Genomic DNA, 14,381 nt, shown 5'->3' with positions numbered 1-14,381 from the left:
AGATATTTCACATACTAGAACTTTTTTTTTCCAAGTAAATTGAACAAATGGTTTAGATCAGTTTACTTAGCAAAAGGTCATCGGATGTGCATTTTTTTTTTTAAAAAAATTGAGAATAGTGTTTAGATGTCTGCCACAAAAAAAGGAGAATTCTAGGACAAAAGACACAACTATATTAACAGAATAGTCAGTCTCAAAATGGGTGAACAGTGCAGTCAGGCGGTAGGAAAAGCAAGTAGGATGCTTGGCTGCATAGCTAGAGGTATAACAAGCAGGAAGAGGGAGATTGTGATCCCGCTGTATAGAGTGCTGGTGAGACCACATTTGGAATACTGTGTTCAGTTCTGGAGACCTCACCTACAAAAAGATATTGATAAAATTGAATGGGTCCAAAGACAGGCTACAAGAATGGTGGAAGGTCTTAACCATAAAACCTATCAGGAAAGACTTAATGAACTCAATCTGCATAGTCTGGAGGACAGAAGGAAAAGGGGAGACATAATCAAAACAGTTAAATATGTTAAAGGATGAAATAAGGTCCAGGAGGGAAGTGTTTTTAATAGGAAAGTGAACACAAGAACAAAGGGACACAATCTGAAGTTAGTTGGGGGAAAGATCAAAAGCAACATGAGAAAATATTATTTTACTGAAAGAGTAGTAGATCCTTGGAACAAACTTCCAGCAGACGTGGTTGGTAAATCCACAGTAACTGAATTTAAACATGCCTGGGATAAACATAGATCCATCCTAAGATAAAATACAGAAAATAGTATAAGGGCAGACTAGATGGATCATGAGGTCTTTTTCTGCCGTCAATCTTCTATGTTTCTATGAATGGTGGAAATATCTAGACATAAACTAGAAATAATATGGAACAGCAACATTTCATTCCCGTCCTACCTTGGAACATCACTATTCTTGTGGACTATAAAATATCTTCAAATGTATTTTTAAAGAGAAAAACAAATTAGTGTTCACATCAATCTTGATTTATTATAATGATTTGGTAAATAAGTCGCAATTACCTAGTTCACATATAATTACATAGGTTGCAACCGTGCAAGCCACTTTAAGAACCAGCACGATGTGTGGCCCAGCCATTGTTACATGATATAGTGGTTCCAGATTTGGCAGTGAAATAAGGAAATAGAAATTCTGTAATTGGAAAATGTCCATGTTTGGAAGTACGTTAGTTGACAATCCTGCATTTATGCCCAGCTCTATGATTCTTTTTGGATGAAAAAAACAGGGGTGTGAAATCTTTGACAGCTCCAGTTCTGGAATTGGGATAATTGTGATCCAAGTTGGTTCTTGTATCTGTTCGAAAAAGGAAAAAAATAATATTTCTAATGTTCACCTGCAAGCAATCAGATAAGTAATAATGCCATTCTGTTTGTTTGTTTGTTTGTTCATTCATTCCATTTGTATGCTGCCCATCTCCCAAGGGACTCTGGGCGGCTCACAACGAAGATTAATTAAAGATTTATTAAAGATTTAATAAATAGTATTAAAATATCTAAGAAACCATTTTAAAACAATTTAAATCCCATAGTTAAAAAACATACATGCCATTTATGGCCGGATACCGATGGTACATTATCAGGTCAACGGCCCCAGGCCTGTCGGTAAAGCCTGGTCTTTACAGCTTTCCAGAAGACCAATAATTATTATTATTTATTAGACTTGCATGCCGCCCCTCTCTGGGGACATGGGGTGGCTCAGATAGGGGTAGTGCGGATCTCAGGGGGTAGTTGCTTCCAGAGAGCTGGAGCAGACACAGACAAGGCCCTCTCCCGCGGACCTGCTAACCGACACTGTTTAGCTGATGGGACCCGGAGAAGACCAACTCTTTGGGCCCTTATCGGTCACTGGGAGCTACGTGGTAGGAGGCGGTCTTGAAGACAATCTGGCTCTAAGCCATATAGGGCTTTAAAGGTAATGACCAAGACTTTGAATTGCACCTGGAGACCGACAAGGAGCCACTGCAGTCCGTGGAGGATTGGTGTAACGTGGGTGTACCTAGGTGCACCCACAACAGCTCGCGCAGCTGCATTTTGGACCAGCTGTTGTCTCCGAATGCTCTTTGGGGGCAGCCCCATGTGGAGCACATTGCAATAATCTAACCGTGAAGTGATAAGGGCATGAGTGACAGTGAGAAGAGCCTCATGATCCAAGTAGAATTGCAACTGGTGCACCAGGCAAACCTTTGCAAAGGTCCCCCTAGCCACAGCTGTCAGATTTATTGAATTAGTGAAACAATTGACCCTGACCTTTAGAGAATTGACAAAATTGAACAGGTCCAAAGACGGGCTACAAAAATGGTGGAAGGTCTTAAGCATAAAACGTATCAGGAAAGACTTCACGAACTCAATCTGTATAGTCTGGAGGACAGAAGGGAAAGGGGGGACATGATCGAAACATTTAGAGTTAAATATAGTTCAGGAGGGAAGTGTTTTTAATAGGAAAGTGAACACAAGAACAAGGGGACACAATCTGAAGTTAGTTGGGGGAAAGATCAAAAGCAACATGAGAAAATATTATTTTACTGAAAGAGTAGTAGATCCTTGGAACAAACTTCCAGCAGACATGGTTGGTAAATCCACAGTAACTGAATTTAAACATGCCTGGGATAAACATATATCCATTGTAAGATAAAATACAGGAAATAGTATAAGGGCAGACTAGACAATGAGATCTTTTTCTGCCATCAATCTTCTATGTTCTATGTTTCTATGAATTGCAACAGCAATGATACTTTCCAAAGATTTTCAAACTTTTGAATCTGCTGGGACTTCTTAACTTTATGCTTATGTGGTTCTCTAGGGTGCTCTCACCTGCTTCCAAATCTTCGGCACCTCCGCAAACAGCCAACAGTCCCTTTGCCAACTTCATGCCCTCATCCAGCCTCTCCGCTGCCACCCCTCTTTCATCACCTGTTGTACCCACCTCGGCACCACACCTCTGTTACCCAGACAGCAAAGAGCCATCAGTTGTCAGCAGTAAGAGAAAAAAAAGGAAACACAGCTCCACAGTGGACGATCAGGATGACCACCAGGGTAGCCGAAACATGAAAGACTTCAATGGTGAGAGGAACTGGCTCTCCGGTTCTCCTAGCAAGAGGAGGCAATTTGAGGGAAATGGCAGCATCGTGATCTCCCCGGCACAGGAAGCCAACTTGGTAAGGACTAGGAAGGGAGAGGAAGAGAAAAGGGCTGGAGAGGATGGGGCAACAGCTACTGGTCAAAGTAGTCCCACCCAGAAGAAGAAGAAAAAGAAGAAGAAAAGGCTGCAGCAAAGGGAGGAAGATTGCTCATCTTTGTTATCCCCTGGGAACTGGTAAGTGCTTGGTCCTCAAGTCAAGGTTTTGCTTGGCCAATTGTAATGTTATATGGGAAAGACCTTCGAAGACAGGGAAGAGAGATGCTGCTTAGGGCAGTGTTTCCCAAACTTGGCAACTTGAAGATATTAGGACTTCAACTCCCAGAATTCCCCAGCCAGCGAATGCTGGCTGGGGAATTCTGGGAGTTGAAGTCCAGATATCTTCAAGTTCCCAAGGTTGGGAAACACTGGCATAGGGAATGATAAGATAGCTGTTAAAGAGTGTGCAGAATGATCTCTGAGTGGTCAAAGATACACGTACATAGAGGTAACGTGGCAGATATCCAATGATAGCCCATAGATATGAATAATAATTCAGTAATACAATTCAGATACATTAAGTATCTCTTGTATGCCGCCCTGAATCGCTTCAAGAAGGGCGGCATAGAAGTCAAATAAATAAATAAATACATGCATGCATGCATGCATACATACATACATACATACATACATACATACATACATACATAATTTATTGTGGCAAATATCTTAGTCAAGAACAGGAAAGTGAACACAAGAACAAGGGGACACAATCTGAAGTTAGTTGGGGGAAAGATCAAAAGCAACATGAGAAAATATTATTTTACTGAAAGAGTAGTAGATCCTTGGAACAAACTTCCAGCAGACATAGATAAATCCACAGTAACTGAATTTAAACATGCCTGGGATAAACATATATCCATCCTAAGATAAAATACAGAAAATAGTATAAGGGCAGACTAGATGGACCATGAGGTCTTTTTCTGCCGTCAGACTTCTATGTTTCTATGTTTCTAACAGTCCTAGTTATACACATTTAATTCAGTCAATACATATACAAGTCTTATTTGTTCAGCTTACAAAATTTATAAACTAGCATTTAACACACAGCAGTCACAGAGGCTGTAATAGCAAAGAATAATCAGAGAGAGAGAGGGAGAGGCTTCTGGCTCCCTCTTATGGCTAACTACAACATTAACTCTTAAAGCAATAGTTTTTTAATATATTTAAACATACATTGTTAGTTTATATATTGTGAAACCCAAACAGTTATGTACATAGTACTAACAACAGCATAGCCCACAGCTGGATAGTGGGCTGGGCAAAGAGAATCAGAAAGGAACTTTAGTTAAATAAGGTCCAGGAGGGAATTGTTTTTAATAGGAAAGTGAACCCAAGAACAAGGGGACACAATCTGAAGTTAGTTGGGGGAAAGATCAAAAGCAACGTGAGAAAATATTATTTCACTGAAAGAGTAGTAGATCCTTGGAACAAACTTCCAGCAGACATGATTGGTAAATCCACAGTAACTGAATTTAAACATGCCTGGGCTAAACATATATCCATTGTAAGATAAAATACAGGAAATAGTATAAGGGCAGACTAGATGGACCATGAGGTCTTTTTCTGCCGTCAGTCTTCTATGTTTCTTCTATGTTTCTCTATAAAGAGATAGCATGAAGATTGTGCTTTTTAGACCTGCAGGATTTTGTTAAGAGTAGCTTTACAGTGAAGAAAGTTAGCTTCTCCTGGTCAGTTTCCTTATCTGGCAAGGGTGACAAAACAACATAAGAAAACCCTTCTATCTGTTATGTGCAGCTGCTCTCCTCCACCTGAAGTCGGCTCCTGTTGGGCAAAGAAGAAGAAGAAAAAGAAGAAGCAATTGATTTCTCCCAGTTCAGACAAGAGCACTTCCTCTGGAGAGGGTGAGCACCGCAAAGATCAGCGAAGGAAGATACTGCATTCTCATGTGGCTGAAGTCTGTAGCCCCCAAGAAGAACTAAACGAGAATGGACTTTCTTTAGCTAGAGACAGCCCTCCAGGTTGGTAATACACCTGCATCAAAGTTGACTGGGTTGGGGGAAGCAAGAGAGGTCAAAATCTATGGAACGAAGGTATTCATGTCGCATCCCCACCTGAAATAGTGTTGTGGCTTCCTTTATGTGGTGTAGGTCAGTGTTTCCCAACCTTGGCAACTTGAAGATATTTGGACTTCAACTCCCAGAATTCCCCAGCCAGCAAATGCTGGCTGGGGAATTCTGGGAGTTGAAGTCCAGATATCTTCAAGTTGCCAAGGTTGGGAAACACTGGTGTAAGTGACCTTCCACTTACTGCACTCAACCTGAATTGTAAATAAAAGTCTGTTACATCATCAGAAATAAGAGCAGATGTCTGTCCATCCGAATTAAAGCAGAAGCATCTGTTAGCACCAGTGTATTGTATTAATTCCAAGATATATTTTCGCCAAGATCCTTTTGTGTCACTAGTGTTTATACCCAAACCTCATTTGGGGATTTCGCAGATAAGGCTTCTGCTCCTGGATAAGCCACATTGCTAGTTTTTCATCAGCCTTGATTGACAGAAGTAAACATCCCCTCTCTTCCCTGCACACAGACATGCAAAGATACTATCAAAAGGAATGGGTTTGGAGGGTAGATCCTGGCTACAAATGCTCGAATTACAACATACTATTTCACAAAATATTTAGTGCAGTGAAGAATAATTGGGAGAACTGAAAATACTTCAGTATGTGCTAATGTTTTATTATATGTTCACCTTGAAAGTGAGAAATTTACCTGTCATTCCACTGCATTAAGGGATAGCGGTGGGATGGAATTATATGTTGTATTGTCCTTTAACAGACAACCTATAATTGTACTCACAAACTAAGAATACAATGATCTGTTTATGTGTGTCTTTTAAATATGTATATAATTTAATAAATTCTATTTTTTTTAAAAAAAGAATGCACTGCCCTAAAGGAACATTTATGGGTGTCCTACCTGAGGACCCAGATCGTTGGGGGCTATAGGATGACTCTGTGAAATGCTTAGAGAAGGCTGCAAAGCACTGTATAAGTCTATTGCTATTGCTACATCAGCGGTGGATTGCTCCTGGTTCCGCCCGTTTTTGTGAACCGATAGCAGTGGCGGTGGGAAGCTCCGCCCACTCACCCGGGTGCAGAAGCGTTGCACGTGGCAACAGGATTTAGAATCCACTACTGTGCTACCTGCTTTTTTAAATATATATATATATGTATGTATGTATGTATATATGTATGTATGTATGTATGTATGTATATACAGTAGAACCCCGACTTACGAGACTAATTGGTTCCGGAAGGAGGCTCGTAAGTCGGAACGCTCGTATGACGAAACATTGTTTCCCATAGGAAACAATGTAAAGTCAATTAATCCGTGCAACAACAAAAAAAACCCGCTGCCGCTGAACGTGGAAGTTAGCGTTCGGCTTCAGGAGACAGCTGCGAAGCGGTGCGTGGGATACGAGCGCCAAGGAGCTGTCTCCTGAAGCCGAACGCGGAAGTTAGTGTTCGGCTTCAGGAGACAGCTCCTTGGCGCTCGTATCCCGAATGTGAGCTCGGGAGGCGAACAAAAATGTCGCTCCCCTCCCAGCTCTTATCTCGAGTAGCTCGTAAGTAGAGCTGCTCGTATGTCGAGGTTCCACTGTATATGTATATATATGTATATATATGTATATATATTAAATTTTATTACAACAAACAAACAAAAAACTTAAAGAAAAAGTGCCCAACACCAATAAAACCCCACCACCATTTAGGGGGTTAAATTATTTGCAATAAGTTTTAATTTCTTCCTTAGTTCCGGTTTACATTTCTTTACATACAAAAAGTGATTGGAATTTATTTTTCACATTGTCGTCATAAATTCTACTTAAGATATAATTTTTCACCTTATTCCATCGTGCCATCAGCTTCTCCAATTTATTTTCTGTGCTACCTGCTTTACGTATCCTGCAAAAAAGAGATGTACATATACAGTTTATGTATGGTATGCTTGTGTGTATGTTTGCTTTTAATAATGGGGCTTTTAGTGTTTCTTTTAAATTATTAGATTTGTTATATATTGTTTATTATTGCTGTGAGCCACCCCGAGTCTACGGAGAGGGGCGGCATACAAATCGAATGAATGAATGAATGAATGAATGAATGTACATCTTTATTAAATTAATATGCTCTTTGCTTTTTTCTTCTCACAACAGCATTGGCTTTGGGCAACCAGCTCAGACATAGGGACAAGTCCTCCCTCAATGTCCTGAGCCCAAAGAAGGAAATTACGCAGCACGAACGTGGACCAGTTGATGTAGTTCAGGAGCTATTGAAGGATTCTTTGGACAAAGCTTATGGAAAGCAAGGTACACTCAGTACTTTTGGAATTCCCTCCTGTTCCAGTTACAGCTTTCACGAAGACATTGGAAACGTTTCTCGGTGGGAACATGCATGTTCTTCCAAGTTTTTACTGAGTCACACGGCTCCATGCTCGTTACTATGCCGTTTTTACTGTTGTACTTCACTTTGTAATTAAGATAAAGGAAAAAGGGGAAGACAACACATTCACAGGTAGTTAATAATAGTAGTTGGAATTTTTGTTAGTGTTCTGTCGGGCTCTCTGGTAGACTCCTCCCAAAAATTCACAGGTACAAATTTCAGACACACACACGTTTGAAAATTCAAAACAATGTTCTTTATAATGAAAATTCCCTTAACCTAAGCCCTCTTTTGGTATAGCAAAGAGCACTGGCCTCCAAACAAACTGGTAATTTGTACAAGTCCCTTATCAGTTCTGTGATACTTAGCTTGCAGCTGTGAGGCAATTCACAGTCCTTCTTCTTTCACAAAGTGAAACACACTTTGCCCTGGTTTAGTTTCAAAGCGGGGGAAAATAGCACTCAAAAGGTCAAAGTCAGTAAAATAGTCACGAAACACAAGGATCAGATAATCCTCCTCAATGGCCAAACCCACAGGCTGCTCTTTATAGCAGCCTCACTAATTACCACAGCCCCACCCAACCACAGGTGGCCTCATTTTCTTTGATAATAATCTCTCAGTTGTTGGTGCCTATGCATCGCTCTCCGCATGCGTGGCTGTATCATTAACTCTTGTTCTGAATCCGAGGAGGAGCTAGATAATTGATCTCCTTCTGAGCTGTCTGCCACACTCTCCTCCTCCCTGTCATTCATGTCTTCTTGGTCAGAGGAGCCTTCATCAGCAGATTCCACCGGGGGGGGGGGCAAAACAGGCCTGCAGCATGTGGATGTCTCCCCCACATCCACAGTCCTTGGGGCAGGAGCTGGGCCAGAGCTAACCACAACAGTTAGTAAGTAAACAATGTGACCATGCCAATTAGGGGCAGAAATTCTTGAACTTCCAATTGCCAACAAATCACCAAAGGCATTTATATGGCTGTTATTAGCAACCTACTGCTGGCTTCCCCAGTGATTGCTTGCAGAAGCTGGCAAAAAAGGTCACCAGTAATGAGACTGTGACTGGAGACTCTGTGGCTAACCCAAGCATGAAGACTGATCATAACTAGTACTCTTTCAGCACTGTTGTGAGTTTGAACAGGTGCTGAGGAAGTGGCCATTGAATGAGGATCATCTATATAAATAAGGAAAGTTACAGGTTTGGAAAATATAATGAAATGTGATCAACCTAGCAGGCTCTGAATTTGATATCTAGCAGTAAATTATAACCTGAAAAATATTACCTAACATCTTTCTAACTTCTTCCATCAGAATCATATAGTAGAAACTTTGGGAGCTAAGAAAAGTGCTTGGAATAGGATTTAGAATATATGAAAATAATTCAGACCAGTTCTATCTGGTTTCTGATTCTTCAACGGCTGGAAATGTGCCAAGTTTGGAATGGTCTTTGCCATTCTAAATCAGCAAGGACTCATATTTCATTTAATGAAAGAAAGCAAATATAGATAGGTTATTTTGTGATGGCCCCCTGAGGTTTATGATGGTGATGTGTGAATGTAAGGTGTTTCTGTTTCACTGCCTGTACTTCTGAAAATAGATGCTTGCTTGATTCTTCAGAGCAAAAATAAGGAATCCTTATTGTAAGCGGAAATAAAGAGGCTGGATGCTGCCAATCTCAGCTCTACTTTTAATCCACAGTTTTAACATGGAATGGTGAAGCATCTGCTATCAGCCAGGATGCCATGCATGATGCTATGTGGTCCCAGAAGCAGTCCATCCTTGATGATTGGGATGAAGAATTCGATGGTGGAAAGGTATGGAGCCATTTCGTGTGAGCCTAATCAGTGCCCCAACTCCACCATTTGAACTGAGTTTCAAAATTTTCTGATTTGAAATTGATAATTTTGGTAAATATGCATGCACGTGGAGAATTGCTGTTGCAATGCAATATGGTCAGAAAATACCAATAATGAGTCCAAGAACATACCCAAAACTTTTGATCACGCAGCCCTTGTGCGTACAAAGTTACATTCTGCTTTAATATGAAAACGAGTTTGTTTTTCTCTGCCTCTGCTCAGATAAGGCTGGCACGATCATTTATTTAATGGTTTCCGTTGTGTGGACATTTGTTTAGGAATAGGTTCCACTGAATGTGAGTGATGGGAAGGTGAGGCCTACATTTCTACAGCAGAAGTTGTTAAGTTTAGAAATAAGCATTTCTCCATTCAGTAGAAAAATAAGCATAATTTTCACTGAGCATACTATAGAGTTCAGATAGCTATCTGAGTTGGTGAATGCAGAGTAAGAGTGAAAGATAAAGTAACATAGTCTGGATATGTTAGGCCTTGGATTCAGTTAGAACCCCATAGTAGTAAATTCTGATGCTTCAGCTACTCCTACACGTTCCCACCATTCTGCAATATGGTAAATACTAATATAAATATAGAACACAGTCTTGGAAAAACTTGGAATGCTTGATAGATAGAACACTTTTGGTTTTAGGAAGAAGTGAAAGCTTGAAAATACTTGTAGCAAATTCAATTCTTGGTTTAAAGCCAAGCTTTTATAGAAACGCATTGTCCAGTCTACATTTTGTATTTCTGTAGGATAATTTCTATGTCACAGTTTCAGTAGTAGGGATTAGACAATAAAACTACTTCTTATTCATAGGTGAAAAAAAGTAAGAAGTTCAAGCGTGAACGGAGGAGAAACTACAATGTCTTCCAAAAATTGCAAAGCAGGCGTAACTTCTGGGCTGTGACACATCCAGCCAAAGTAGCTAGCTTGAGCTATCGGCTTTGAAAGGTGAGTAAATTGAACACCCAATTGGCAGAAAGATGGGCTGGCAGTGGTGGTGATGATAGCAGTGGTTCTCAACCTATGGTCCGGGGGCCTGCAATGTCGTGACAGGGGGCCTGCAAAGTCTTGAAGAAATGTTATGATTTAAATCTTGACCTAAGTCTTGGTGGTCCATGGCCATGGTCCATGCCCCAAAAGGTATTTAAAGGAAGTCTGTTGAAGAAAAAGATTAAGAATCACTGATGATAGTTATTTTATATAGAATTGCTTAAGATGGAGTAGGAAATGGCCAGTTATTAGAGAATGAAAGGTAACCAGTGTCCGTGATGGGTAAAAATGCTATTTGTGTATTCAGATGGCAAAATATGGCTTGGAGCATGCATGTGTGTTCCTGCATGCTGAAATGTTTCACAATTGACAAATGGTTCTGAGAAAATAAGCATTTAGTTTAACACTTTCCTGAAAATTGTTACTTTCACACCTAAGTCCACTTCAAGTGCAGGTCTCTGCATAGTATTGATAATACAGTGTTCCCTCACTTTTCGCAGGGGATGCGTTCCGAGACCGCCCGCGAAAGTTGAATTTCCGCGAAGTAGAGATGTGGAAGTAAATACACTATTTTTGGCTATGAACAGTATCACAAGCCTTCCCTTAACACATTAAAGCCCTAAATTGCAATTTTCCATTCCCTTAGCAACCATTCAGATTATTACTCACCATGTTTATTTATTAAAGTTTATTTTAAAAAATATTTATTAAAGGCGGACGAAAGTTTGGCGATGACATATGATGTCATCGGGTGGGAAAAACCATGGTATAGGGGGGAAAAACCCGCAAAGTATTTTTTTAATTAATATTTTTGAAAAACTCTGGTATAGACTTTCCACGAAGTTCGAACCCGCAAAAATCGAGGGAACACTAATCTCAAGTAGAAATATCTTAGGTATGTGCTAAATTGTATAACTGTCGTTCTGGGTTTTCCCCCCTTGGCTTTCCCATGTATATTATTGGACATAGCTAAACTACAGTTGTCAAATGTGACATTTATTGTTTTGGGGGGGTTTTTTTGCATTATCTTGGGTGGAGAAGATGCATTTTGGCGCTGAAGTTAGAGAACATAAGTGATGAAGTCATTCCATACTACGTCTACCATTCTTTTCCCTACCTGGGTTTGAACCTGGGATCCTGTCATTCTGATTCCACAAGGATGAGGACTTTTTTTGTGTCATTAATCTCATTTCCTTTTCCACCTAACAGATGAGCCTTGGCGGAAGAAATGCAGTGGTCAACCTCTACACAACCGTGGAGCTTCGGGTGACCAGAATCAAATCACCCGTTGCCGCTTCTGGAGGAGAAGGGCCTCTTCTTGCCCCGAGTAGGGTGCTGCTCTTCAGAGGGCTAGGATGTCTCTACAGCCTCTGGAGAAGACAGGGTCTTGACCGTACCATATCAGGGGCGTGACCAGATACCGCGCTGCTCCAGGGTAACTTGATGAGGATTGAGAATGGGGGCTGGGCCGTCACCCCTTGGAAAGGAAACTTTGTGCTGCTCCACACCCAGGAATCTAGGCTTGGTGAGCTGTGATGCCCTCAGCAGCCCTTCCTGCCAGGAGAACGTGAAGTAAACTGAGAACTCCGCCTAGTTTCTAAGATTATTGCCTGAAATGGAACATACCCTTCCCCCACCTACAGCTGTCATTATGAGTGTGATTTGTATGGTTTTTCTTTACTGCTGCATGACCTGCCCTTGGTTTCAGCCTTTCAGATGAGCATAAATCCTCACCATCACAAAACATTCCCCCCTCGGGAATTCTCCACCACCTATTCTTGTTGCAGACGAGATCTTTGCAACTGTTCCGCAAGAAAAGCTGGTGGTCTGCTTGGCCTGCCTTTGTTAAACATGATTTCAATTAGCTTACATTCTCAAGGAGCTTGGAAGAAATTTATTTATCGGTGGATCCTTGCGATTTTGGATGTGCACCCCGAAAACTGAACATTTGAAGGTCCTTTCACATTTAGAAAACAACATTGCATATCCTAAACTGGGAACTCTCGAAATAAGGCGTCTTGACTATTCGAGTACGTGTCTCTCTCTGTTCTTTTTCTCATCTTCCTGCCCTTGTGCAAATTAATTTCTGGTGGGCATTGTTGCACAATTTGATTGGCAGAAGTGGAATGACGATCTGATTCATGCAACAGATTTAGTGTTAGGAAGAAGCTGACTGAATCATCGCTGCTTTAGCGTTAAAGCAGGATCAGTTTCTTGCTCATTTAAAAAGGAACATTAGTCCTACGAGAATTTTTTTAATGGGATATTTTGCCAATAGGAAAAGGGGTTCCTTTGTACCTGTTACCCACCAATACAATGGCTGCTCTCTCTAAGGCTGACATATTTCATCTGTCATATGCCAGTACTGCACGATCCCTTCTGAGAGGGCAGTCCAAATGGACTCCATCCATGCTGCATCTCTCTCTCCCGTCCATCCATTTGCCTTTTTATCATTGCCACCCATTTTCTCTATTCACAGATGGGGTGTGAAGCTCGAAAACTCGATTCTTTCCACTGTACAACACACAAAAACTGTTACCAATTTTGGCCCTTGTATCTATTTTGGGCTCACCATTAAGGCTGTTTTTCTCCGACGCAAGGGATTCTGGGCCTCTTATTTCTCTGAGGGGAACAGGGTCTTCTGTTTTACAGTCTTCTGCCAATATGTAGATAACCTGAACGTGGGCACACTTTGCACCTCATACTGGGGTTTAATGTTAACAGCCCTCATTGTAGCAACGGTTCAAGGTGCAATAAAGGAATGTTTTGAATATGTGTCCTGGTTTATTCAGTCTGTCAGTCAAGCTCTTGTGGATTCTTCTAATATGTCTGGTGAATGAGAATAAGGAGGTCTAAATAAATTATCTTAGATGTCCAGTTTTCAGAGATTACTAGTAGTACCAAAGATATAAACACAACTGCTGTAATTTTTTTATTTTTGGGGGGGAGGGGCGCGGCTTTTTATTTTATTTTATTTATTTATTTATTAGATTTGTATGCCGCCCCTCTCCGGAGACTTGGAGCGGCTCACAACAAAAAACACAGTACAAATCCAATAGTTTAAAAAGCGATTTAAAACCCTTAATATAAAAACAGTCATACATCCCAGACAAAAACCATACATGAAGCGGGAACGGCCTGGGGGAATCAATTTCCCCAGGCCTGATGGCAAAGGTGGGTTTTAAGGAGTTTACGAAAGGCGAGGAGGGGGGGCAATCCTAATCTGGGGGGGAAGTTGATTCCAGAGGGTTGGGGCCGCCACAGAGAAGGCTCTTCCCCTGGATCCCGCCAGATGACTGTTTCGTCGACGGGACCCGGAGAAGGCCCACTCTGTGGGACTGGGATTCGCTGGGATTTGTGCGGTAGAAGGCGGCCACGGAGATATTCTGGTCCGATGCCATGAAGGGCTTTATAGGTCACAACCAAAACTTGTGACTGGAAACTGATTGGCAACCAATGCAGACTGTGGAGTGTTGGTGTGACATGGGCATATCTGGGAACGCCCATGATTGCTCTCGCAGCTGCATTCTGCATGATCTGAAGTTTCCGAACACTCTTCAAAGGTAGCCCCATGTAGAGAGTGTTGCAGTAGTCGAACCTCGAGGTGATGAGGGCATGAGTGACTGTGATCAGCGAATCCCGGTCCAGGTAGGGCCGCAACAGGTGCACCAGGCGAACCTGGGCAAACGTCCCCCTCGCCACAGCTGAAAGATGGTTCTCTAATGTTAGCTGTGGATCAAGGAGGACGCCCAAGTTGCAGACCCTCTCTGAGGGGGTCAATAATCCCCCCCAGTGTAATGGACGGACGGATGGAATTGTCCTTGGGAGGCAAAACCCACAGCCACTCCGTCTTATCAGGGTTGAGTTTGAGTCTCTTGACACCCATCCAGACCCTAACAGCCTCCAGGCACTGGCACATCACTTCCACTGCTTCG

At 41.6% G+C, this 14,381-nt stretch overlaps 1 protein-coding gene across 3 annotated transcripts in view; it reads left to right on the top strand.

Moving 5' to 3' along the window:
- The window catches only part of USP36 (ubiquitin specific peptidase 36), a 43,564-nt gene extending 30,347 nt beyond the window's left edge, over positions 1 to 13,217 (top strand). For all 3 annotated transcript variants that reach the window (XM_070740151.1, XM_070740152.1, XM_070740153.1), the window contains 6 exons: positions 2,824 to 3,336; positions 4,957 to 5,180; positions 7,378 to 7,530; positions 9,298 to 9,413; positions 10,270 to 10,404; positions 11,656 to 13,217. In XM_070740151.1, the coding sequence (XP_070596252.1) occupies positions 2,824 to 3,336; positions 4,957 to 5,180; positions 7,378 to 7,530; positions 9,298 to 9,413; positions 10,270 to 10,401 (1,138 nt within the window). In that variant the 3' untranslated portion in view covers positions 10,402 to 10,404; positions 11,656 to 13,217. The remainder of the gene's footprint in view (positions 1 to 2,823; positions 3,337 to 4,956; positions 5,181 to 7,377; positions 7,531 to 9,297; positions 9,414 to 10,269; positions 10,405 to 11,655) is intronic.
- The last annotated feature ends 1,164 nt before the right edge of the window (positions 13,218 to 14,381 follow it).

The sequence above is a fragment of the Erythrolamprus reginae genome, chromosome 2, assembly GCF_031021105.1.
Source record: "Erythrolamprus reginae isolate rEryReg1 chromosome 2, rEryReg1.hap1, whole genome shotgun sequence".
NCBI classification, from domain to species: domain Eukaryota; kingdom Metazoa; phylum Chordata; class Lepidosauria; order Squamata; family Dipsadidae; genus Erythrolamprus; species Erythrolamprus reginae.
The sequence above is the reverse complement of the archived record's forward strand: the minus strand, read 5'-3'. Positions and strand labels throughout refer to the sequence as shown.